Source organism: Lipophrys pholis (assembly GCF_963383615.2).
Source record: "Lipophrys pholis genome assembly, chromosome: 4".
Lineage (NCBI taxonomy): Eukaryota > Metazoa > Chordata > Actinopteri > Blenniiformes > Blenniidae > Lipophrys > Lipophrys pholis.
Window position 1 is genome coordinate 25,352,013 of NC_137637.1, and position 27,169 is coordinate 25,379,181.

The window sequence follows — 27,169 nt, forward strand, 5'->3', positions numbered from 1 at the left end:
ACTTTTTGTGCGGTGGAAACGGAGCTGAAGTCTGACCTCTATGTCAGAACAATGCCCAGTTCAAGAATAAAGGTGATACTGGAAATCACAAATCGGGAGACACTTCGAACGTTCTCCTGCGCAAGCAACATTCACGGTGGACCAGCGTGCTAATTATTGCTTGTACCTATCAAATAAATGATTATACCTTCAAGTCAGCCTTTGGCAAGAATCAAAACACTGCAGGAAACAGTGGACTTTAAGAGTCCCAGGCTTCAAAAATCACCTATGCTTGCTCAAGTTTGGAATGTGCTTTATCTCTTATTGGACTGTGCTGTTTTATATACATATAGTTGTATTGTATTGTATTGAATTGAATTGAATTGAATTGAATTGAATTGTATTGGAACTCGCTCTTTTGTATTGTACCAGTGTGAGTCTTGGCCAGGTATCCCTTGAAAATTAGATTTTTTATCTTAAAAATTTTCTTGGTTAATATTAAAGAACAATACCTAAAAATCAGAATGTGTTTACCCTCTTGAAAATTGACGTAGGCATATGCCAAGACTGTGAGAGTGCTGCTGTGGATTGTGGGTTATAGGTTCGCCTCATTGCTATCGCCTACATTTCCCATGGTCCCTTGCGTCAGAACTGACTTTCCTCGAGCCGCGAGCAGCCTGTCGTGTCACCCGCTGTGCAGCTTCTTCCTCCGGCCTGACCGACTGGAAACATGCTCTCCTTTGCTCTGAGACAACTGGCACGGGTAACTCTGACACTAAATATAATTTACGTCTTTGTTTTCATGTGACAGGGTCCACGATATCCTCACCACGCTGCAGTCGGTGCACGGTTGAACGGGTAGCTAGCTCGGTGTCAGCGTGGGTCGGTGCTGAGTGACCGTGGTGAGGGGGGGCTTCACTCCCCCCAGCTCCACTCCACCTGGGCACAAATATCATGTTGAGGAGAAACTCGGGGCTGTTTACTCTCCTTTCTCAATGTCTGTTTTGAACCGTGGGGCTCATTAGCCAGCTGAAGAGCTAGCAGGCTAACTGTCAGTGTCACGCAGATCTTCCAGCTTTCGCCTGATGATGATGCAACAGCCGCCGCTCAGTTTCATCATGTGGCGAGACGCCTCACAAATAAACACTTAGAACCATCTCCAAGCCCATCAAACTGCAGAAATGGGATTTATTATTATAGAACATAGATGTTAATCAGTGGAATTTGCTCAAAAGTAGTTTGCGTCGTTTGTAATACTTCATCTACTTGTTTGGAATCTTAAAATGTGTAGTGTTGGCCAGAATAAGTTGCATAAACAATTTTCATCTTGGCTTAATGAAGTATTTCTATTCTATTCAATCAAAGGGAAAAAGAAACTTGCTAAGGATGCATTACAACACCAATGGATATTGTTTGTTATCATCAGACTGCACTAATACTCTGAAACATTCTGCTGGTAGAACTACTATAGATGATCACTGTAACTTATTACCTCAATATGCCATTCAAAAGTGTGTTTTTATGACGAATTAAAATCTTCCACTATTTGAAATCTAGTTTAAAAATGTCCACAACTGAAGTATATTTCGTTTATTTTCTAAATCAGATCAACCAAATCACTGTTCTAAAGAGTGAGTTATTTCCCTTGTATGATTATTACTTGTGGGGTTTTTTGCATATCAACTTGTGTCAACATTATATTTTTCTTTATTTGTCCCAGCCTTGGCTTGACACAACATTGGTGTTGTGTTATTGGCTTTCCTTTGGACTTTTTTATTAAAAAAAATAGAAGAATATATAATCTGTCTTGTGTGTACCATAGTATAAATGTTTTCTTGATAACATGTGCTGACTCTCAAAGACTGAAAGGGATGTTTGTTATCTAAAGGGGAGGTTACTTTAGCTGTAGTGGACTGTGTATTATCTTTATGCTGTAACAGACTCTTGTGAGATATGGCACTGACCCTTGTACTCTCTCATTTGGAGAGCCAAAACAATAACTGTAGTTGATTATGGGAAACAAAAAAAGGGGGGGGGGGGGCTTGCTGAATTGTACAAAGTAAGTTTTGAAGTTAAAACAAAGACATTTCATCGCGCTCACAGTAGTTTTTTTTAAATGTATGTGTGGCCACTCTAAACCTTGAGGAGGCCATAAAACTGTATCAGTGAAAAACCGTCTGTGATATGAGCTAAAGCCCCAGAGCTCTGTTGTTTTATTGCATTTATTTTGAGACGTTCACTCTGAATTGAAAAGCTTTTATTCTGTTTTCTTTGTATCTTTGTTGTAAATCACTTTTATCAACAAATAGAAAATATAAACTGACAAAAAAAAGGGCGGTGGGCGGAGGACATGAATTATTTTTCTCTGCGCGAGGGAATCTTTGAATTTAGCTGTGATAACTTGGTGAGTAACTGTGGCATCAGTTTGGAAAAACTAAACAATTTATTCAACTACTGTTTTCGACAGCAAGTTAATAAGTAGCCTTTATGCTGCTTCTGAACTTAAAGGGGTCTGAAGTCAAGTTGCCCTCAGCCCCGATAAGTCCACACAGATAATGAGTCCAAACTAGAAATGAGCAGTCCCCCCCCCCCCCCCCCCCGCAGCTTGTAAAGTGCAAGATGAGGCCAAAATGTATCATAGAAACATCCAGCAAATATTAACCTCCTCCTGTGAGATGATTATGTCAAAGATAGATAACAGTCATTGGTTTAGGCATATCAGCATTTTTTTTTTTTTTTTAAATATTATCTATTTATTGCTGCAGGTGAGCTGAAAGACAAAATGGGTATAATTTCCCCGTGCAAAGTGATGCAGTCATTAATCTTCCATCGGGCTAATTTTCTAATATAGAGTCAGTTATCATTTGTGCTTTGGTTTTGGAAGATGCTTCAAATCATTATCTTTTTTCTTATGTTCACATCACTGTTTAAAACTCAATCAAACGTAAGTGAAATGGGACGCCATCGGAAGCTAAGCAGCTTTTTGTGAGACAGGCAGTGACTTTACACAAGTTTATGTTCCATGCATTAACATAACATTCCACTTTTAATTTTTGTCCACACACATTCACACCAACACAAGTTTCTGGATCAAGTCTTGACTGTTTTTGAAGAGTCTGTTTGATTTGTTGATAGTGACTTTATTCAACATTATTTAAAAAAAAAAAAAAAAAAAAAGTTAAGCTCCCAATTCATGAAGTGCCCTATTTAGAGGATGGTATATATTTAACATAGTTTCTCAGAAACAACTAGGTTTTATCAAGTCTGTGCCAAAATCTTGTGGCGAATGTGTCCTGGTTTTGCAATCAGTGTGTTCGAGGTTGCCTGTTAACATAAGTGGCTCACATGCTCGCACGATTTTCCCTATTAGTGGTAATGGGTTCAGTGCTCTTCAGTATTAAACCAACTCACAAGATGTTTCCTTTCTTATGTATTTAAGGCATGTGATGTCCTCACAGGATCTCTTTTCCTGACGGAAACATTTGATTTCATGTACTTTTGTTTCTTCTTATTGTTGACCTCAGGTTCTTCAAGGACATTCTGGTCTCTTTTGCATTATATTTGTAATTTCTCAGTAAATTGAATGGAAGGTTTGGTTAGGACTTTAACTTTAAGAATTTAACAGAAGTCAAATATACTTTTTTTTTTTTTTAACCATTCTCCTCAATAATGTTGCTTTCCTTTTAAGCCTTCAATCATAATATTAAACAGCCACATCAGATTTCTAATGCTGCTCAAGTTTACATCATGAAAAACTCTTGAAGTTATTGTTTTGCATCCGTGCACCAGGAAATATGTTGAATTCCAATTCTTCAACAAAGTTAATCTTCTAAGTCATTGTCGTGATGAGCTGTGTTCACTTCTCAAGACCGATCCCAGCGTCTCCGGATAGATTATATCAGAATGGCTTTGAATGTGTTCAGCACTGCTCGCAGTAACAGATGTAGTTTGTCGCAGGTTGATATCCAAATGCTTAAGTTGAATGGAGCCCTTCATGGCACTGATGGAGTGATTGTGTTCCAGTTCTTGTCTGACGCGAGCATCATGCTACCTAGTTTTCATTTTCAAGATGAAAGTACTGATAAATACTGGGTTTGTGAGAAAATCCCTCCATATTCCCAAAGTGCCATCGGGAGAGGACCTCCTTCTGACGACTATCTCCGGCCAGTGGTTGCGGTAGCTGTTATGTTTGGATGACTAAAGGGAGCATTTCTTTGTGATCGTTCTAAGTCATTTTTGGAGCACATTTAAACAGTATTTGAACAGAGTAAGTTTGAAGTACAGGGGTTTGGTGGATTCAATAATAAGCATTGACTTCTATGTGTTGTTGGACGCGGCTCCTCCACGCTCCAACTTGGACTTTTAAAAGAGTCTCTAAATTTAAATGTAAGTTTAAACACTGTAAACATCAATGAAGCAAAACGTGAGCAAATTTCCATAAAAATGTCACCTTTTTAAAAAGAAAATGTAGGCTTTGTTATGTTGCTGTAATGATCTGCTTAAGTGAGAAACCTGACGTAGAAGAGGAATGGGAATGGGCTGAGTCACAGTTCAGTTCAGGTTGCAACTTTTTTGCATTAGCTGCTGCTTTATTTTTAGATCCTGTTATCACTGCCAGGAGATACGTAGATTTAATTTGGTTTTTGTTTTATTTTTATTTTCAGACTTGCTTCTCTTAACACCTAAAAATGTCAACACCTTGGTAACAGATGTGTGTTTTCCCTATCTGAGTAAACAAGAAGAAATTGACAACTTTGAAATATGAAGTTGCTCTTTCTGCTTGAAAACAATGTAAGGATCCAGCTGTGCACAACTTCTGTTACCAGCTGCAATGTTAAGATGATTAGATTAAAAACTATATTTAAAAAAAACATTGGATTTTCTTCAATGGGGGAAAAAAGATAATTCAGTTTAGGCTTTAAATATTTTATTTCGTGGTTGCTTTTGTTGTTTGATTAAAATATGTTTGAGGGTGAATTATTTGTTAAATGACAGTCTCATTTACTTTTCATTTTGGGATTGTTTATATGCATTTTAACTCTTGAGGACAACCACAGCAATGAAGATGCACTTTTGACAATACATCTGAATTTTGCAGTCATTTTGAAGTGCATTAAGAATTTTTTTTTTTATAGAAATTCAAATTTTTCTTTAAAAAAAATCACAGACTTTTATTTTTTTAGGCCAAATCGCCCAGCCCTTCATATGACGATGATTTCTTTCTCTTTCATCAAGCATTTCTGACATTTCAGACACCAAATACCAAACAAACAATCTTCTGTACCACTTTGTTCACCTTTGTGTCGCAGGATGTCAGAGCTGACCGCAGCTGACTAACAGAAAAGGCCAGGCACATCCTGACAGGTCGCTCATCAATAACAGGAACAAACACAGAGCGACAGACACCCACACACACTCACATTTACACTTGTGGATTTAGAGTCTCCAGTTAACCTCAAATACATGTTTTGGGAAATTATAGTACCCCGAAAAGACCCATCCACACCACTCTGCAAAATGCACGTTGACATGTTTCTGATTGATCACTACTGATATTGTTGGGATTATTGTTTTTGTTGTCAAGAAACACTGTGAGGTGGCTTGTTTCACGACTACATTTTGACCCATTTCTTGTAATAACAGGTATAAAGTCCAGAAGCGTTGTGTCATTGAGTTGTTATATCAGGCAGGTAGAGACTCAAGCATGTGCTGACTGGTTAAGCTGGCAGAAGTCATTGCGGCTTTGCCCATCGATCATTTACATATTGTACATCCATTCAGGTCACGATGTGAATGTTTCACAAATTGACATAATTTAAAAAAACAGTTAAATGATAACACAAGATTCACTCGGTGGTGATACGATTAACTGGTTTGGTGAACTTGTTTAGGAAGTTTTTAATTAAAATGGCACCAGAGGCCCATGATGAGTAAACATCTAGGCAAGGCAACAGCCAGGAGGCAGACTGTGTTTCATAGCAACACGATCAAACATGTTTTAAGAACCAGCATTTACTAGTGTTTATAATGTGTAAAGATGGTAAATCAAATTTTTTGGTTTTACATATTTGACTTTTAAATACATCAATTTCAAGCCACAATATAAATAGAATTTTGAGTTTACTTCCACCCTTGTTTTCAGTGCTGTATTGAAATAATAGTTTTTGTTTGTTTTGAATGGTGACAACATTCACTGACCCTTGGAATTTGGAGCATACCTCCTCCTCAGCATGTCTTTTGTCTTCAGTTCAGAGGAACGGCTTTGCAGTAATCCTTCTTTCTTACTTCCCGCTACTGTAGGCTAAATATGTCCAGATTGAGCCAACAACATATACATTTTCATCTGTATGCTGCAAACAGCAGCCAAAACAAGTGATAACAGTGCATTCATTATTTATTACTCAGCATAAAGCTTGCAGATTTTGGTTAAGAAATGGCTTTCATTGTTATCCTAAACACAGCCTGTCTGGCTTCAACACATCCCACTCAGACACCACTAAAATCCAAATCGAATGCTTTTTACTCATTAGTTTTTGGCACAAACTAAGATAATACAGCTCCAGCAGAGGCGTTCTCAACTTTCTGAGTTTTATTTATTCAACAGTGGCAGAACAGACACACATTTATCAGCACTGATTCATCGCTTTATCTTTGTTCTTCAACAGTGATGTTTATATCTTGCTTGGAGCTACTTTGACACGGTGAAACGTTGCTGCCACTGCCTTCAAAATGGAAAGTGTTCGTCATGTCAAACAAGCATGAACGGGCATCAAACAAGCAAATCTCCTGTCGTCTTGGGAGGTGTCGCGCAGCGTTGCTGCACATGCCTCACACATTTTCAGCCTTAACTTGCATCCTTATGTGCCAAGCTAATAAAAAATCTGTACTTCAATCTGTGTATGGCAAAGATCCCTATAACAAATTTTCAATTAATAAACGGCTCTAAATGCATGCTAATCTATGCTTTTCAAAGGTGTTGTTCTTCCACAAGACAGAAAAAAAACAGGACATCAATTTGATTTCTTTTTGATAATGTGATATTTTTAAACCATTGCAATTGCCTGTAGGAAATTAAAGCAAGCCTTTTAATGACAGAAGGATTGATTGAGAGGAGTTGGTTTACCACACCATCTTGACAGCCTTTTCTAGCTTTGGATTTGTGGTGAACTGAAAATAAATAAATTCTTAATCAGATGTTGTTTTTTTCCTGACTAATTTAGCTGGGTGTTTTTTGTTTTTTTTTAACATGTTGTAAACAACAATCAACATTTGTTGCTGATACAACAGTAGTATTACTGATTTGCTGTTCTAAGATGTTTTAATTTGGGGTAAAAACAAAACAGGAAGTCACATGAGACAAGCAATAGCAGTTGATCCTCAGTTATTTTCCATTTTGGGTTAAAATCTGTCTTCTGGTCATGTTGGGGTGGAATGATGGTGCAGCCATTAGCACTGTCGTCTCACTTTGTGGATAGAGTTTGCATGATCTCCCTGTCCCAGGTGATTTTGTTAGGGCATGGCATGCTTTTTAGGTAATTGATGACCCTAAATTAGCCATAACTGTGAGTATGTTTATTAGTGATTTCTTCCAGTGGAGCTACCTGATATTAAGAGAACGAACAATATACAATCATATTATATATATATATATGATTTGCAATGAATATAAATATTTAGTTGGATTTAGGCAGTTTTTTTGGATTTTTTTCAGCCACCAAGTATGAAGAAAAGGTTAAGGTTGACATATATACATATGCTGATAATGCAGTAAGAATACTTTTACTATATGTTGTACAGTCCTCGCTCCTATGTTAGTTCAGCATTAGTGATTGTCTGTGTGGGTTTTCTTTGCAAACTTCAACAAGTGGTGAAAAATATCAGTCCTTTAAAACCACTGATGTGAAACTGACAGACACCGAGAGAGGCTTTATTGCAAAAAAACAACAACCTCAAAACAAAAACCCCACCATAAGCCAGACTTTAACTCCATGGTGCTGGTAGTACGTCTGAGACGCCACAGGAACTCCAGTCAAGAGCGTGGTTGCTACAAGAAGTCTTGTTGAAAGATTACAGTGTAAACGTATCGTTCCACCACCCTGATAATCCTTTGACCCAAGCCGAGTAGAATCACCCTGAACTGGGCCTTACTTCCTTCACGCCTGTTCACCCCCTCCAGATTTCTCACTCGACTGTCATCGGGAGTGAATCACGGGGCAATTTGTAACGGACAGCTTAGCTATTAGTCAGTGACAGGAAAAGAGGCAACTACATGTCAGACTGACGGATTTGGCGGCCCCATTGACACTACTTCTGTGCTACCTTACATATCTGCTTTTTTTCTTCTTCTTTTTTTTTTTTTTAACTTCACAGTTTCTTTACTCTCATCCCGTCTGTTTTTCTCGTGTTACGGGGTTGATTGTTGTTTGGTATAACCACTGATGGACAGCAGTCATCTGTAAAATTGACTCGCCTCAGGAGCGGCTCCAGGAAATGGGCAAAAATAATACAGAACTAGGATTAATGAAACAATTTTCTTTCTTCCCCTTTCTTCTTCTTTGCCATTGTTCTTTAGGTACAGATGTTTGACAGGAGACTCAAAATCCCAACAATTACCTTATCATTGTCACACAGATGTAGTGCATCTGTGACTCTGCCATTATTTCGTGCTCAGCGCCCAGGTTGATGTGGCCTCTCCCGCCCCTTTTCTCACAGCATCGTTTTCATCGGGTTCACCTTCAAACGACAGCGTAATCTGTCGCCTAAAAATAGTCCCGCTGTGACATATTTGGTGCTTGTTTCTTGGCTCTCACTTCTCTTGGATGAGTTCAGCTTGTGTTTATTAATTAATCTCCCGTAATCATCTGCGGCAGAGACCTGACGCGGGAAAGCAGATAGGCAGACCACAGGGACTGACCTGCGTGTTGTTTGTTTAAACCCAGAGCTCTCCTGTTCGCGGCTCTGTGGAAGTGATCTAGACGACAAGAAGTAATAAAAATGCCACCCCAGTGTTGCTTTGCCGAGCGTGCTTAGAAGCGTCGGGTGACAGGATGGGGACAGGAGAATGGGGGAAGGAACGCAGGGACGAGGAGGCAGGAGAGGCACCCGTGTCTGTATTCTTTGTTTTTTTGGTTTTGTTTTGTTTTTTTTTCTTTGTAATACCTTCAGTTGCTCAAAACCACAGTGCTGGGTTTTTCTGATCCTGCTTTCTCCAGCCTTGGTGTGCCCCAGCAGAAATGCAGACAGCGAAGGACAGTTCCCGTCAAGATTTAATGACCCGTGTGATTCCCCAGCGAGAAATGTGTCCTCAGAGGCAGCTCAACCTGTCTCCCCAGGCCCTCATCTCTTCCAAGACCCTGAGGGAGGGGGGCCTCTCCCCCTTTCCACCATCACCACTGCCACTGGTGACAGAAGGCCAGGGTGGAGACGGTTAGAAATCGGTCATTAATGTGCCAGTCGCTTTCCCTGGTGTGTCTCCATCGTCCCCTCTGCCACCCCGGGGAGGAGAGCGAGAGTGGAGAGGATGGGCCAAACAACAATGGAGGAGATAAACTATCTCCAGGCTGCTTCTCAAGATAAATGGTTCAGCTTAACAGCGTTTAAAATATTTTACTGTGGTTGGTCATTTTTCAGTGGAAAAAAAAAAAAAGGAAAATATGACAAGTAGCTGTAATTCTGTGTGTGCTGTAAACTGTGCAACAGCACACAGTTGGTTTGATTGCTAAATCTTAAGTTAAATAATGGCCACTTCCAAAGATTACGAACCAAAACATAGTTTCCCCCTCATGGAATAAAGGTAATTGCACGTTTTTTCATGAGGATGTCCTCAGCCAGTCTTGCGCATTGTGTTAATTGCTTTTTAATGGCGCCATTAGAAAGGAGGCTGTCCCTCACACCCCAGCACACCTGTACAGATGATAACTTTATGTTAGTTTGAGGGCGATTGATCGGCGCACGGACTCATCATCATGTTGTTGATTGAATAACAGGACAGAAACAATTTGTTGTGTACACAATCACCCTATCAAGTATTTTAAGAAACCTCTTGAGTGTTTTTTTTTACACTGCATGCTTGATTTTGATTGAGAAATGTAACAGAAACTAAGCGCAGTGAGTTTTTTTTTTTGTGTGTGTGTGTGAACAATAGTGCATCTCTGCTTGCACTTTTCTGGTTTAGTAAAGTGTGAGCAGAGATGGACCCGGTATTGGATTTGTTTGAAAAGAGCCGGTAAAAATTGTATGGACTCTGCACTCTTGAATGATGAGCCATTGCCGCAGCAGAAGAACTCGCCAGCCCCAGTCCAGATTAGATAAGCAGGAAGTGCTGAATCTGTTCTCTATATGCCTCCTCCTGGTACACTGAGGCTGTAAAAGTCAGTCCCTCAGTTTGTAGAAGTGCTGAAAGAGGCATAATTGAACAACCATGCTGATTATTGATATCATGCAACCACGCCAGCTTCTAATTATACCAGGCTGTGTTTGAGAGTAAGGGGGGCAGAGTACTGGGAAGGATTCGAAGCGTCTTTTTATTTATGTAGGACAAATCGAAATCTTCGTTATATGTGCAATGATGATGTGTCACAGAAAAGTATGTATCTTTTTAATATTTAAAGAACATATAAGCCTGTAAACCTTCATCAATAATCACAAACCGTTACACATTTTAGTGCATTGACCCACTTATAGAAAGTGAGCCCACAAAAACTGTGATATTGGTAAAACACTATTTTTCTTTTAAGATGAACTTCTTTGTATGCTGATTTTATATGAAGAGAATAATAACAGATTCAGTACAAATAAACTAATTACGGCTGTACGATATGACGTGAACATGCGATAATCTTGAGTTTTGTGATGAAAATGTGATTTGTTCTGCTCTTATGTCTTTGGGCTTTAAGTTTTGTTCTTCCAAAGAGGTTTTAATTTTTTTCTTGGACACTCTTTGTGACCTTAGGCACCCAGCAATAGGCTGATCTGATTGACAAAATATATTGACATGATTGCACAATGTACAGTTCAGCTCGTCTTTTGTGATTTATATATTGCACATGTACTTTTCACAGTAGCAATACATTTGCGAAATATTGTTGTCTTTCAGCAGAACAATGACCCATGTGCACATCCAACGGCACAAAAACTTGTTAAAAAGTGAAAAACTCTTTTTCACTCAGCAGAGCAATTCTGACCTAAATCCAACTGAAAACCTTTGGAGTGGGATGTAATCTGCATTTTGAAGAAGAAAACGCTGCAACATTAAGATGTTGAATTCACCGGTGTAAGAGTTTCAGAAGCACCGCCTGCAGAGAGGTTTTGAGAAACCTTTAGATACAAGAAGAGTTTTTAGACGGCTGCTAAAGAGAAAGGCAAGCAAGGTGACAAAACTCATTTTGCAGTTGTTAGATAACTTAAAGCCTTTTATTAATTATTTTGAGTTTGACAAATGGATCCATCGGTTTTCTGTGACAAATTTATTGTGGGTGTGGGCCAGTCCCAGTTGACATCAGGCACAAAGCAGCCTGGATAGGTTGACAGTCCAACACAGGGTTTAAATGTGGATCACAATTTATTTTCTCAAGGTTTCTAATCACTTATTGCCCAACCCCTCTTTTCCCAGCCTCTGTGCCAGCGCGCCCCGGTGCGTCTCGGCGTCCGCGCTCAGCAGTCCCACGCTGCCACCCGTGCTGTGGATGAAGATCGTCCGTGGACTGGTCAGGAGAGCCTGGCTCAGGATGACCCCGAGATGTGGGACCTGCTGCTGAAGGAGAAGGACAGGCAATGCCGCGGCTTGGAGCTGATTGCATCGGAGGTACTCCATGTTTAAACGTCACGGCTGATGACTTTTAAATGGGATGAGAAATTTAAAGGAAATGTACAACTTAATGCTTTCTGGACCATGAGGACAGGCTCATGCTGTCGTCTTTGGTTAATAATGACCACTTTAATTTGTTTGGAGGCCTAAAATGTTGGCATCAGGTTGGTGTATATATAACATAATATAAAGTCCAATGTGGTAGAATTTTGTATTTAAGTATTCAGCCCATTTGTAAGACGTGTCAGTTGTTGTAAGCAATGTCTATAAAAGCTGGCAGCTTCTGTATTGTATCTTGGCAGTTTGAGCAACTGGGAATTAGGGATGTCCCTGACAACTAATCTCTCTGTTGACAACATGAAAATTTAAAATAAGACTAATCTGAAAAAGGAAAACTCATTCAGTCAAAATCCAACACTTTGTATTCAGGCTCAACATATTCCAATGACTTTCTAAAGTATTGACTTTACAAAATTAAGTAAAAGCAAATCTTGCGTGATGGACTGCGTTATTTTTGTCCAACCAGATGGAATCACAGCATCTCTGGGTAAATGACATCAAATGGATTGAGTTGCTTATCAGTTTTCTTTTCCTGATACATTTTATATGCTGCCTTGTTTTCATTTTCTTGACAAATGTACCAACAATCTTTGCTTGTTGAGCAAGAGGAAATCTCCCTAAGAACTCTCATAAGAATAAGAACAAGAAGAAACTTCAGTTGCTGACATCAGATAGCTGACGAAAAACAAATTCTTGTTCGGCAGGACATTTCATACTTCCTGGAATGTCCGAACGTTCCTGTGCTTATGGAGTATGAATTGGCTTTAACACCTCACCATGCTGTTTTAAAGCTGCACTTTTAGTCGAACTCGAGAAGGGAAGCTGCTCTGTGACATCTCTGTAGCCCTGACTAGTGGTCAGTTAAGCAGCTTTATACATTAATAAAACATTTAATCGACTGATATTTAAGATGCTCACTACAGACGAGTTGGACAATTAATAAATGATTTGACTAATCATACACACTTATACCACTAACACCACCTCATCACCTCTGAACAATGTTTCCACAAAAAGATGTAATGTGCAGACTTTCAGACTTGTACTTGTTACATGGTTACAATACATACGGCACATCAAGTACAACAGAGGATCGGGGCATTGCATTTAAATTTGGTAAACTGCAAGTATTTCTGTTTTATTTTAAATAATCTTATTGTATGTAATTCCTTTTTCATGGCAGTAAATGTGCAGTTTTTTTATGTTTCCAGTGGTCTGCGAGGTTTGTTAAAGTGAGACTCCCCTTGTGGAACAGACAACTGAAGAATGCCTTGAACTCTGACAAGAACAAATTCATATCGACCTCGCTGTTCATTTATTTTTCACCCACTAACTGTGCACAGTTGGCTGGAAGTCATTCAAACTTGGCTCCTTTAACGGTAGAGACGCTCGGAGAGAGTTAGATCGTCTGAAAGCAAGAAAAGCTCAATTATTACAGAGGAACTTGGGGTGAGTCTTTGTTTTCTCTCCAAGGCTGGATGGTGTGAAATGTAAAATTTCAATATTCAAAAGAACAGACAGGGTTTTTCTTGCCTGTTGTTTTTTTCTCTCCTCCCCGTTTCTTTTTCGCCACAGTCGCTGTTTGGTGGAGTATATCAGCCCCCTCTCAACACAGAGCCTGACCACTCTAGTGTGAGATAAAGCTGATGTCTTCACTCTGCCTCCTCCTCAACTCACTCCGTGAGGCACATCACACTTCAGCTCAGCCAAACATTTCCTAAACGTAAAGACATATATTTTTACTCTTACTCACACACACACACACACACACACACACACACACACACACACACACACACACACACACACACACACACACACACACACACACACACACACACACACACACACACACACACACACACACACACACACACACACACACACTTTATGACACTGAGAGGCGAGTGCAGTTCCCTTCCTGATATATGCACAGTATCTGGCATGACAGACGGACGCAGCAGAAAGCTGTTACTGGAGCTGTTATCTCCCTTGATCTCCTCTTGGCTCTCAGGTGGGAAATTAGCATAACCACACACACGGAACACAGCACTACTCCATCCGGTGACGGGAGAAACTGTATTTGTCTGTACTGTGTCAGACACTGTTACTGACCATTGTGGTAATATACACCAGTGTTGTTGATGAGGTCATACCTGAAGAGAGAGATTGCACAGTCTGAGCTCTTACAGTGAAAAGAAATATGGTATATAGTCTCTGATTAAAGGTGTATTTTCATATATTTCAGCCATCTCAACCACTCACCTGCGGTAGTATTCCCGTTCATCACATTCACCCATTCACTTACACGTTGATGTACATGGCTATTATGCAAGGTGCTTTAGCTCCATTGGGAACGTTTTGCGTTTCAGTCAGTACATTCACATGTACAGCTCAGTTGGATTATGGTCTTTGTCATGGTATATACATCCCTGGGGGTGAAACTGATTCCTTGTTTGATATTACACAATGATTGGTAAAGGTATGAACATTTCCAGTTCACCTGTGACTTCACAGACAACATGAATTATATTTGAAGAAAGGCTTTTTTCCTGAAAATAGGTCTGAAAAAGTTATGCTGTTCTGTATTTGGAGTCTCATATTAGCACAAGGACCTCCGAAACAAGAGAAACATGCTGGACGCGACCAACGGACCCCTTGACTGAGCCAGTTAAACATCAGGTGCACACGGTGAACGACAGCTTGATGATCATACCGAAGGGATGACGACATGGCAGTCAGAGACTTGACGAGATTATTAACAAGTCGTTCAAAGCTAAACGGAATCAGTGAGGCAGGAGTCCTACGCAAAGAAACAGGCTGAGGACATGTTGGTCAAAGCTATAACATCTGTTCAGAACTTCAGAAGTTGTACAGTGTGTCTGTGCTTGTGTCCTGTCAGCTGTATTTCAAAATGTCAACCGCTGTTTAAGTCCATGTGCTGTTAGTATCTTTATTTAGAAGAATAAAATTCATGTCTTTATAAAAACAAGAGATGGTCTGTAAAATAGTTTTGTCCAAATATAAGCCCTATGAAAAATGGGTACGGTAAATATGGATGACATAGTTGTGTAATCAGAATTCTGAGCTATTGATAAAGCGAAAATAAGGAAAAGAGCCCGACTACTTTTGTACAGGACCTACGAGTGGATTCATGTGATAATGCAGCATCCTGTAATATTTGGCACGGAATGACATCGTCTTATTCATAAAATGCCCTAAATCAGATATCTCATATTTATAAACATTTCTTGGATCTAATTTGGGAAAACATCTGATTTTAGAAATTTGTATCACAAATGGGTTAAAAACAAAAGTTGGATTTGGGCCACTTTTACTATCGTATGCACTCTTGTGAAAGTCCATCCTATGATTTCCATCTTCCAGCACACTCAAGATATTTACAGAGAACTTTTGGAATGTGATTAGACTTTTTTTTTTTTTTTCTTTTTTTTCATTCGGCAAACCTTATATCCTAACATGTATTTTTCTTAGAAAGCGCATTGCAGTGGGACCTCTGTAAAAGGGCCACACTAATGTATCTCTACATGTGCAGAAAAGTTTATTACATTATCTTGTATCCTCCAGCAGCGAGGCGATAAGCATTGTGAAGTGCAGAGTGTTAGTCTATGGAAGTCCAGAGGTTCAATACTATAATGATTGCCTTTAGCCGGAGGGAGATTTCTCACTATCACTTAACAGACTTTAATTTGCCGTCCTTGTCCCTTCAGTCCACTTGCGCCATTGATCCAAGTGTGTGTGTGTGTGTGTGTGTGTGTGTGTGTGTGTGTGTGTGTGTGTGTGTGTGTGTGTGTGTGTGTGTGTGTGTGTGTGTGTGTGTGTGTGTGTGTGTGTGTGTGTGTGTGTGTGTGTGTGTGTGTGTGTGTGTGTGTGTGTGTGTGTGTGTGTGTGTGTGTGTGTGTGTGTGTGTGTGTGTGTGTGTGTGTGTGTGTGTGTGTGTGTGTGTGTGTGTGTGTGTGTGTGTGTGTGTGTGTGTGTGTGTGTGTGTGTGTGTGTGTGTGTGTGTGTGTGTGTGTGTGTGTGTGTGTGTGTGTGTGTGTGTGTGTGTGTGTGTGTGTTCTCTTCACAGAATTTCTGCAGCCGTGCAGCTCTGGAAGCTCAGGGCTCCTGTCTGAACAACAAATACTCTGAAGGCTACCCAGGGAGAAGGTGAGTGTTTATTCAACCACACCCCGGCTTTACCACTGTTGATATTCAGGGTTTAAGGATATTTGTTACACACACACACACACACTAATTTATACTGTGTTCTCCAGCTTGCCCCTTTAATAGCACATTCTAACCACACAGCAAATAATCCACAACCTCTGCCTCACCAAACAGAGGTCCCGAGGGGATACATTGGAGGAATTTTATGCCAGTTAAATAGTTGCATATTTTCCAGTTTTGTGATTTTTCCGTTATTTTGCTGGCAGAACTCACATTAATCAGCTACAAACAGTGACCTGACATGCTTTAAAATAGTCCTCATTAGATGTCTTTGATTCCTATAGTGCAAGCGTGCCATAAATCTACCTCCCACTGAGTGTTTTTTTTTTTTTTAAACCCCCCCCCCCCCCCCACGTTTCACTCATGCTGCTGCGTTACACTTTAATGTAATGAAACAAAACGACTATTTCATTTAATGAGTGGTTTGTACAGAGGCCATCTGTTACTCCTTCATCTGTAATTGCACTGAAAAAGGTTAGATGAGGATTTTCTTTTTCAACCTGAGGGGTTTCAGATCTGCTCTGAAATTTTGGGATATATATATATTTGTTCTGGCTTGCTTTTGATTTTTGTCACCAGTTGTGATGTTTGTGGGAACGTATGAAAGTGAACAAGCATTGCAGATTAAGGGGATTCGGCGGCTGTGAACAATCATAACAGTAAAATAACAGTATGAATCTGCTGCTGTACATTCCCCCCCCCCCCCCCCCCCCCTCCCCAACAATCTCATACAGTTTATTCAGCCCTCATCAGGCTGCTTTTTGACAGCAAAACAAAATCTCCCTTCATTGTGTGCCGAATAACAACTAGCTGATGAACTCGGTGAGGTACAGAAATCAAGACTCTTGACAAAACAAACATAGACCTAAAAACAACAGATTCTCTATTAAAGTTGAGGCTGTATCTGCCAGAATATGGAAGTAAATCATCCATGGACTTCTGCTGTGCATTTTACCACGACCAGAAGTATAAACACACTTCACCTGACCAGTCAGAGCTTCCATCCACACATACACACAACAGCTAGAGTACAGGCTTAAATATCTTGCTCAAGGACACATGGGCATTGCTGGATGTGTGACCAAATCACCAGAATCTTGATTTCCCAGTCATTCTGCTCCAGTAAAGTGAATCAAGCCTTGCTGAGTGCTTTTCCATACCAGTGACACAGGTTCTTCTCAAGGCCGCAACCAAGATATTTTTGATACTTTTCCAACTACATTGAAACTACATCGAAAACAAAGTTTCAGCTAAATGGTGTAGTCTTTTTCTTCTTCATGAATCTTGATATTACTTTCCATTCCCTCCACTCTGCCTCTAGGTACTATGGCGGAGCGGAAGTGGTGGACCAAATCGAGCTTCTGTGTCAGAAACGAGCCCTCGATGCCTTCGACCTGGACCCTGCTCAGTGGGGTGTCAATGTCCAGCCGTACTCTGGTTCTCCCGCTAACTTCGCCGTATATACCGCCGTGCTCAAGCCGCACGACCGCATTATGGGCCTGGACCTGCCGGATGGGGGACAGTCAGTACTGATTTTTTTTACTCTCCTTGTTGTCACTTTTTTCTTTCATCCCCAAACTTTTCAAAGCTGTCCCAGTTTCTTTGTTGGCCAACAGTGGCGTGTCACTTATAAGGCCTCAAGAATCACTGCCTTGCTATTTTTTATTTTTTTTTGTTTATACCAAAAAGTTTTTGTGCTTGGTGAGTCAAGTTGCGTGCAAACTTATGTTTGTCTATATATTCATTCTTTCAACTTTAGTCTAACCCACGGCTACATGTCTGATGTGAAGAGGATCTCAGCCACGTCAATCTACTTTGAGTCAATGCCTTACAAGCTCAATGTAAGTACAAAAAAACTAGTGATATTTATTTACTGTGATTAACAATCGAGTTTTGTTATTGTTGCTTCTTTATACTACACGCTATAGGTTTCCATTTTCTTAGTATTCTTTCCTCAAATATGGCTTTATGTAATAAAACAAGACAAAACTGTATAAAAGGTTATATATAATCTATAATCAAAGTACAATGTGGATAACTGAAGAAAAAACATAGTCACTCAACAGTAAAGTTTTCAAAATATGGTTGGTGAAATACATATCCAATCTGAGATATTGAGTGAGATATTGAGCACCCCCCCCCAGTGTTTTTACATGTGATTGTTCCATGTGTGGAATCGGTTCATTTTCAACTTATCCATTGTGTTAAAATACCATTCAATGATCTTTCTATTGGCTTTAAGTAGGCACAAATATAAAAAAAAAAAATATATATATATATATATATATATATATATATATAAAATTCTGATGTTAAAAGTTTTAAGACCGGATCAAAAGAACAGCATATGTCTATTTTAGTGCGAGGCCCAGATATGCATAGTGAATCCTGACTTCGTCCTCATCAGCACATAACAGTTTCAGCGAGCGGCCTTCTTTATCAAATGTGAAGACCCCCAGTAACAACGGATTGATTTTCTGAAGGAGTTCTAATAAAAGAAAAAGAAATTACTCATTTTCCACCTGCGCCTGTCTTTACTTTTAAGAAATAAGCTATCAGGATGTTCATTTAAAGAACCTGATAAAAACGAGGGTAAGAAATGTAGCGGAGGAGTTCTCATTCCCTTTCAAGAAATTCTGTTTGTTTCCTCGGGGGGGCAGACACTGGGCAGCGTGGGTTGGGACTCGGCGTCTAACTCAAGATAACTTAAACCCTGCAGAGACTTGCTGGCAGGCGCTCGTTGAAAGAGGGCAATTTCAGGTGTTTTGGTCACAGTGGTGTTCTCCACCTGCACAGAGATCTGTATTATCATAGTCTCACGGGTGTGAAGAGTAATTCATCAAATTAACGTAGCGATATGATCAGCACATTGTATATTCAGTGTGTAGTATTTCATTCCCGGGGTCATAGTTGTGTGGTAGTGTTGGTAGCAGCTGATGGATGGCTACGAGAGTGTGCATGTCCAGAGCTGCTGATGTATGGGCAGGCAGGACCCCTCTGCGAGAGAGATAATGGGAAATCGACAGGCTGGCCAGCACCACCGGCTCCGTCTTCACAATGAGCAGGTTGATGGAGTGAGGGGCCATCCATAGATGTGCTCTGGAGATGGGAGATTATCAGGTTGTCTAAATAAAGCCTTTCCCTCTTCTTTTTCCTCTCCTCTTTTTCCTCATCTGTGCCTCCGTTGTCCTCCGTTGTTTCTGTCTCTCACTTTGTTTTCCTGAAGTCGTTCACCATCTTTTTCTGAACTGACATGCTCGTTCTTCGAGTGGTCCAGCTTGACTCCGTGTCACGTGACTGTGAAGTGCATGCCCTGAAAGGCAGTGCATGTTCTCTTGCGTGTTTCCGAAATTGCTGCGTTTGATGAAAGGAAAGGGAGAAAAAGTCGTGAAACTGACGTGTTCAGCCTCAACGCACCAGTTGAACAGATCCCTGAAAGGTTGGATTAGGATAAGTAGTGGTGCATTACTGAAATTGCTCCATCTTCTAGTATGATATGATGGGTGTAAATGTCTCCTTTAGATACATTTTCTTCACCTTTTAAGGAAGCTGACTAGTTCAGAAGCAGCTGATTCAAATGAAGTTTGAGTAGTGAAAAAAAAAATCCTACTTGAGTGTTGATGTTTGCTCTTGATCTTCGGATACCTGACAAATTTTTTTCCTCTGGTTTTTTTTTTTTTTCTGTCCTTACCCTTACACTCCTTTCAATGCTTCTATATTCCACTTCCTCTCTCTTCTCTTCTCTGCTCTCTCTCTCTCTCTCTCTCTCTCTCTCTCTCTCTCTCTCTCTCTCTCTCTCTCTCTCTCTCTCTCTCTCTCTCTCTCTCTCTGCTCTCTCTGCAGACTGCAACAGGACTTATAGACTACGACCAGATGGAGATGACGGCCAAGCTGTTCCGGCCCAAGCTCATCATCGCTGGCACCAGTGCCTATGCCCGCCTCATTGACTATGCCCGCGTCAAGAAGGTGCACGCAGAACTCTCTGTATTCAGAACTCATCCTACTCTCTCGCTCACCCCATCTCTCCCAGTTTCTGCGTGTATTTTTACTGTCTTCTTCTTTTCTGCGCTCCCGTTTTCTCGTCTTTCTCATCCTGCCATCAGGAAGGTCAGGCGAGCTTTGTCCCCTTATTTAAAAACTCCGCCAACCTTTTCCACCGAAATGTCACACACACACACACACACACACACACCTGCTTCCCATACTGATGGGTGGGATCCAAGCCGGCCTCTCCTCCAACCATATCCCCGCTAATTTCTGTCCCACAGTGGAGGACCCCGTCTGTTCTAAATACAGAGCCTTCACTTTCAAATTTCAACGTTTCCAAACAAAAGGCAATTTTAGGGTCATTACACACTTTACACAACACCACCACACAGATGCATTCTTTTCCCGTTGCCTACTTGACTCACAAGCACACAGTCACAACTTTTAACAGCGCACTTCACTGCTCTCGTTGACGGTGCACAAGAGGCCCCTTTATCTGTTTTGTTATACCCACCCGCTGATTCACTTCATTCACTCCATGACTGCTTCCCTTTGTTGCTGAGCTCCACTTTAGCCAGTACCATCAGATGGAGTGTCCCACCATTACAGAGCTGTGTTTTTATTAAGCACCATAACTACTTTGCCACTAGGCCTGAAGAGGGCCCATATTTTCCCCTTGGCATGTCTCTGTGGAACTGTTCACTGTTTTATGGCAGAATCTGCCAGCTAGGCTCCTCTCCAGATTTTCCAGTGATGTGCTACCTAGATTGGCGTGAACCTTTTCATTTATTTTTTTTTTCTCCCTGAATCTAAAGTTTGTTTCACAATCAGCTTTTATTGGCTACACCGTGTCACAATCTCATGTTCTTTACCCTCTTTTCATCCCCCCGCTTGCCTTTTAATCTAATAAACATGTACTGATCCCGTTAAGATATGAGAGGAAAGCAGATTGTCATGATAATGCATGTTAATTGGAGCACTAAAAAGATTGTTTACTGCTCTGATCATTTGCCAGTGAGTCATCGGCACGTTGGTGAGCTATTTATTCTTTTTTTAATTTCTGGCAGGAGAATGCAAGGATTTATTGAATTTAGCTATCATGTTTCAGGCCTCCTAAGCCTGCCGAAGAGTGCAATCCTACAAGCACTCAGTTGATTGTTGTTTCTCTTTAAGATGAGAGCTAGAATGGTGGGTACATATATTTCAAGAACAGGAAACTTTTTTATCTTTTGTTCTTTATTGTTTCTTTCCCCATAATGGAAAGAACAACAACAAAATAAGAACTGGCCCAGGCATTTCGAAGTTTACCAGAAACTCAGAGTAACTCTTGAAAAGCTGAGCAAATACTTTAGGCAATATAGTTTATGGAGGCCAAAACAAGGTCCTGCACAATATCTGGCAGATGATCTCAATGTTCTGGCTGATTGAGACTAATCAGGTATCCCCCCCCCCCCCCCCCCCCCTCCTCCAGCTGTGCACAGATATTAAGGCCTACCTGCTTGCTGACATGGCTCACATCAGCGGCCTGGTGGCAGCCAAAGCCATCCCCTCCCCGTTCGAGTACGCCGACCTCGTCACCTCCACCACACACAAGTCTCTGCGAGGGGCCAGGTGAGGACGGCCCCACCGGTGGGAACTAATCACGTTACCGAGGATGAAACCTCGTTTGTGTTTGGTAGAAGAATGAAATGGATAAAATGCTTTGTCAGTAAGAAGCTCTGTCCCGTTCCCTCCAGGGCTGGCCTCATCTTCTACCGCAAAGGTGTGCGGTCAGTCGACAAGAAAGGAAAGGAAATCATGTACGACCTGGAGGACAAAGTCAACTTCTCCGTGTTCCCTTCCCTGCAGGGTGGACCTCATAATCATGCCATTGCTGGTGTGGCGGTGGCACTTCGACAGGTCGGCACACGAACACGCCACTGCAGCGCAGAACTTGATTTGTTTTGATGTCATACTTCATTAGCCCGCTTTCTTCTTAATAAGAGGTGATCTCTGCACCGCCGGCACCAGCTCACATGCTTTGGTGAAACACATTCTGCTTCTTGTGTGAACTTTCTGGTTCTTAATGCTGCTTTCATTAATTAAAGAGGATGGAAAGGTTATATCCCTTAACTGCACAGTTAAAGTCAAATTTCTTCAGACTGAATATCCTCACTTCTTCTTCTTTTGATCACTAACAAATGTACCTTTTTTTTTAATAATTTGCGATCATTTCCAGGCTCAGGCTCCCATGTTCAAGGAGTATATTGGCCAGGTGCTGAAGAACGCCAAGTCTATGGCTGCTGCTCTCCTCAGCAAAGGGTACACTCTGGTTTCAGGTAATAACACTTGTATTTTAAGTATTCTTCTTTCATTATTGCCTTAGAGACACTGACTCAGCAAACGCGTGAACACTGAGAAGTTGCACAAAATGTCCCGTCACAAATATGCAAATTACACAGTAGAGAGAGAGGAGAAAAAAAAAACCTGAACTGCATTTAAATTCCTGATTTACAAATAAGCTAATGTCAGTGTGGCTGCCTTGTCGGTCAAGTAAATACAATCGGATGAAAGTGGTCACATTGTGGCTGCAGGCAAACGCCCGGCTCTTATTGCTGCGTGTGTTGCGATGGCCTCAGCTCTTTTCTTTGATGCAGAACCTTCAATTAATACCCGATATTATTCCGACTGCTTACACTGCAACTTGTCCGAGTTCACTTTATCTTAATCTCTTTGTAAATATTTCACAAAAGGAAAAACAAATGAGTTTAAATTTCAGTAAGTATAAATAAAAGAAATGGATCAGAAACGGGCAAGTGGTTGTCCTCGTCTGTCGAGATCATTTCAGTAAATTGCGACACACAAGAGAAAGTCCATTAATCTCATTTTATCCTAATGTCAGTCACTATTATTTCTTAAAGAATAGAAAACTGAGTGCATTCGAAGGTAGAAATCATCTAACACATTCTTTCTGACTCACTAAGTTGAACTTGGATATTCAGCAAACGCTTCTCAATAAAGAGTCAAAGTCCGCTCTACCAAAGTCAAAATTAGTCCGTCTAATTCTCATACTTCAAATGAAATCATTGAATAATCTGTCATAATTTCATCCTCTGGTAGAGAAGACAAAACTTTTTTGGCCACAACTCCGATCAAAGTTTCCCATCTCTGAAATAGAGGATAAATTGTGGTAATTTTCAGCTTGAGCTTCCCTGATATAAAAGGTTTACTACCAGGGTGCCTCATGATATTGTTCCAATCGCAGTAACATAATGTGACACTTTTGTGAGTGATTTATGAATATTGCTACTTTCAACATTAATATATGTTGCTCCAATGTGATTTAAGGTATTAAGTGTTGTGGTCTTCTGCAAATATGAAGCACATATATACAACATACATTTATTTAATTTTATTTTCTATCTTAACTTATTTGCTCTTGTTTGTCTTATTTGTCTCATTCCTTTTTCTTTATTGTTTCCATTATTATTCTGTCTCTCTTTTTTCCCAAAACTCTGTTTCTAAGGGTGTTATATAAATACTGATATTATTGCACAGTCTTAACTTTGTTTATTGTTTCAAATGTTTATAATATGTACTTTGATAGCATAATATAGGGCATGAAACTGAGAAAAGATTAGCAGCTGCTGTGTTGGAAGCTATTGGGTCTCCTAATAAATTAAGATGTCATTAATATGTTATTTGTACACGTTGCTAAACCCTTTTGGTTATTTTATTGTGAAACAGGCTTGAGTTGGTAGCAGAAAACTCAAATCTAAGGAAACTAGCAGCACTTCACCTGTTCTACCTGTTAAAGAGGATGAGGTGGGAAGGTTTTAAACCTGTGTCTCAGAGGCGGCATTAACCTGCCTGAATGTTCCAGGCGGGACGGATAATCACCTGGTCCTGGTGGACCTGCGGCCGAAGGGCATCGACGGGGCTCGGGCTGAGCGGGTGCTGGAGCTGGTGTCGATCACAGCCAATAAGAACACCTGCCCCGGGGACAAGAGCGCCCTGACTCCCGGTGGCCTCAGGCTGGGTAAGGAAGCACCTCTGTCAGGTTTCAGCCACTCAAAGATGAGTAAGACTCCTGGTGTTTACCGTCCTCAATTGTAAATGTGACGTCTCGTGTTGTTGATCAGTGTTGGATAACAGATTCACCACCGAGTGAAGTTTCGTGGCTGATTTGCTTTGCATCAACAACCTCTCCACTTAATCCGTTTCACTTTTTCAAAACGTAGCTCTGCGTATGGAAATTAGTCAGCCGCGGATGAAGCCACAAGCACCGAGCACTTCATAATTAATTAAACTTGTTTGGCTTTTTAATCGTCTTCCAGGAAGCTCACCAGCTCCACTGCTGCCTTTCAGCTGTGCATCTTCGGGCAAAAGCTTCGAACCTGCAGGACAATGCTGTGCACTTATTTTCTCTCTCTTCGCGTGCACCTCGGTTCCCCTTCGACTGTCTACGTCTGTGTAGGCTCAACACATTCACAGTGCGGGGACCCATTTCTCAAGTTTCTACCAGGGGTTCTGTTTTCCCCTCCAAAGACCAGATGGTCTCTCAGGAGGAGGAGAGGAGTTCACAGGCATGAATCATGCAAAGTCCAAGCTCCACCTCTGTTTTAGGAATGATTCACGGATAACGATGGAACATATTGGCAACAAAGTTCACTTAATGCACCTGATATAGAAGCGCGCGTTGTGGCACGGTGCTGTGAATCTTTTAAGTAACTCTGCTTTGTTTCACTTTTTCAAAACGTAGCTCTGCGTATTGAAATTAGTCAGCCGTGAATGAAGCCAAGCACGTAACCCTTTACTACAACGTATGTGGTTCATGCTTGTTCATTTCTTTGTTTGTTTGATAGTAAATTGACAGCAGTGGCAGAGAAAGCTCAGCCAAACTTTAAAATGGATCTGCCTTTGTAGGATTTGTACAAATTGAGAAAATGATGGAAACTGTAATTCTGAAATCATAAATGCTGATTTTGTTTATTTACTTATTTACGTCTTACTGATGCATTCAATACACAATTTGGGACTGACTGTAAACCTAAACCTTCTGTTTGTCACCGCACATCTAGTTTGTATTCATTTTGATTCATTAAGTCGGTCCTAACAAGGAGAATAGTAATCTATAAAGTTAAAGCTGAGAGCAGGATGTCTAGTGGTTGCTCTGTGTGTCTCACTGCTTGATTTGCGTTGCTCCGTTTCTCAGGTGCTCCGGCTTTGACCTCCAGACAGTTTAAAGAAGCCGACTTTGTGCAGGTTGTCGAGTTTATGGATGAAGGCTTCCAGATTGCTTTGGATGTCAAGAAAAAGACAGGTAAAAGCCCACCTTGAGAAGAGAGACGGATTAATCTGTGACTCAGTGGTTTCCTTTCTTTCTTTTTGTTTTATCTGTGTTGAAAGCACAGTTTGAAAGTATGTATTTATTAGAAAGTAAAAGAGAGACTGTATGTTATATTAAAGTGCTGGAAGAGACGAAATGCCCAGTGGTGATAAAACAAAGAAGGCTAAAAATAAAAAAAGCGGAGAACTTCCCCTCTGTCTTTCTCTCTCTCTGCAGGAAAGCTGCAGGACTTCAAGAACTTCCTTCTCCAGGACCCAGAAACGGTGGCTCGCATCGCAGACCTGCGCCACCGGGTCGAAGGCTTCGCCAGGCCCTTCCCTATGCCAGGCTTCCACGACCATTAGGCCGTCCGCTGTGGAGTCGCCGGTCTGGAGCAGCCAAATGGAAACCGGCTGGACAGCTGTGTGCACGGAGAAAATGAAAGAAAGAAAAAGAAAGAAAAAAAAAAAACCGTCACGGTGGTGAAATGTGGCTCTTTTCTCCAGTCAGATCTTGGAAAACTGTGTTTCACACTTCTTTGCAGTCCTGCATCAATCTATTCTTGTAGAAACACAATCTCCCTGCGGAGGGGAAGAACAATGACCTTTGTCAGATTTTGTAGAGCGGAATATTTTCTATTGCACCTATGAAGATTTTATTTTCTTTTTCCTTTTTCCTTGTGGGAGAGACGACAACAACATGTCAAGCCCAACAATAACCAGCAGTGTCTGTGACTTCATAAGCGTGTGATTAGTTTTTCGGTTCAAATACGCTGAGAGTCTTAATTCTGTCAAGTCTTAACAAATGTCACTAATATATTTTATGAGATTTTGTGCATGATAGCTTTGCACCGCCACTGTCTGCCACCGAAAACGACGAGGCTCCGTGAGAATTGTTTCTGGATCCTTTTGCAAAATAAAAACAAAAATGAAGCAGAAAAGTTAGAATCTTGTATTTGAGGTTTCTAAATCAACAATACAAACAACATGCGCAAAGTGGCTCAGACACGTATGGCAAACCACGTGAACAAAAATTCACGAGCTTTAAAGTAGAATTTACTTTGGCTGGTGTCGCTTTGTTTCGACGCTTTATTTTATTTTGATAGCTCTTTTCTGTTTCTTCCAGCATATCATAGATGCCAGATTGCGGATTGTTCTCTATTTTGTTATAAATGGAATGATAATGGCTACAATACTTTCTTCTCAGCATGTTTACAAAGAGTATATACTTTTCTATACATATTACTTAAAAAGGATTAACGGCGCCATTACCGGAATTTTTACAACTTTCTTATGGTTTCCGATGCCAATCGTTCATTTTTCATGACAAAACCCTCGACGATGTGCCGTCTGCCAGACGTCTGTCATTTCTCTTCACTGTGGCTCACAGATGAAAACTGAGGCAGCTTGAGTTGAAGACACCCTTTCAAAGTATTTTGTTGCCTGTCTGGTTCACAGATATGTACTGTTTTCATTGTCACTGCATCAGTGGGGAAGCGAGGATCGTCTATAAAAAAAACAAAAAAAAACGGTCCTTTCAGCACAATCGTGAAGTGGGTGTTTGAAAATGATGTGGTACTTTCCTGTTTTTGTACACAAGTCATCTTGTAGATCGTGTTCAGACGTTATCCAAATGTACCAGTATTCTAGTACAGTGTTCATAAATCTGTTTATCGGCTTTCATTATTTTTGCAGGAAATTGTACGCCAACACAAGCTCCAAACGGACTTTTTCTTTTTACACAACAGTTTTACCATTTACAGTCGCAGAGTCCTAATAAAATTCAGTAATATTAGTGAA

At 40.7% G+C, this 27,169-nt stretch overlaps 1 protein-coding gene across 1 annotated transcript; it reads left to right on the top strand.

The window, feature by feature from the left end:
• The first annotated feature begins 613 nt into the window (after positions 1–613).
• shmt2 (serine hydroxymethyltransferase 2 (mitochondrial)) lies at positions 614–27,169 on the top strand. Its single transcript, XM_080461460.1, has 12 exons — positions 614–742; positions 11,591–11,782; positions 15,936–16,015; positions 17,397–17,597; positions 17,835–17,916; positions 19,919–20,041; positions 21,534–21,673; positions 21,799–21,961; positions 22,281–22,380; positions 23,925–24,080; positions 25,257–25,364; positions 25,608–27,169. Exons 1-12 carry the CDS (start codon positions 710–712, stop codon positions 25,733–25,735), a joined length of 1,506 nt encoding a protein of 501 aa, XP_080317586.1. The 5' UTR covers positions 614–709; the 3' UTR covers positions 25,736–27,169.

What these genes read in the sequence shown, in the direction of transcription:
- shmt2 (XM_080461460.1), top strand. Translation starts at nt 710, where the DNA reads ATGCTCTCCTTTGCTCTGAGACAACTGGCACGG. An exon ending in TCCCGGTGGCCTCAGGCTGG is followed by an intron (nt 24,081 to 25,256) that starts GTAAGGAAGCAC and finishes TCCGTTTCTCAG; the next exon opens with GTGCTCCGGCTTTGACCTCC. An exon ending in GGATGTCAAGAAAAAGACAG is followed by an intron (nt 25,365 to 25,607) that starts GTAAAAGCCCAC and finishes CTCTCTCTGCAG; the next exon opens with GAAAGCTGCAGGACTTCAAG.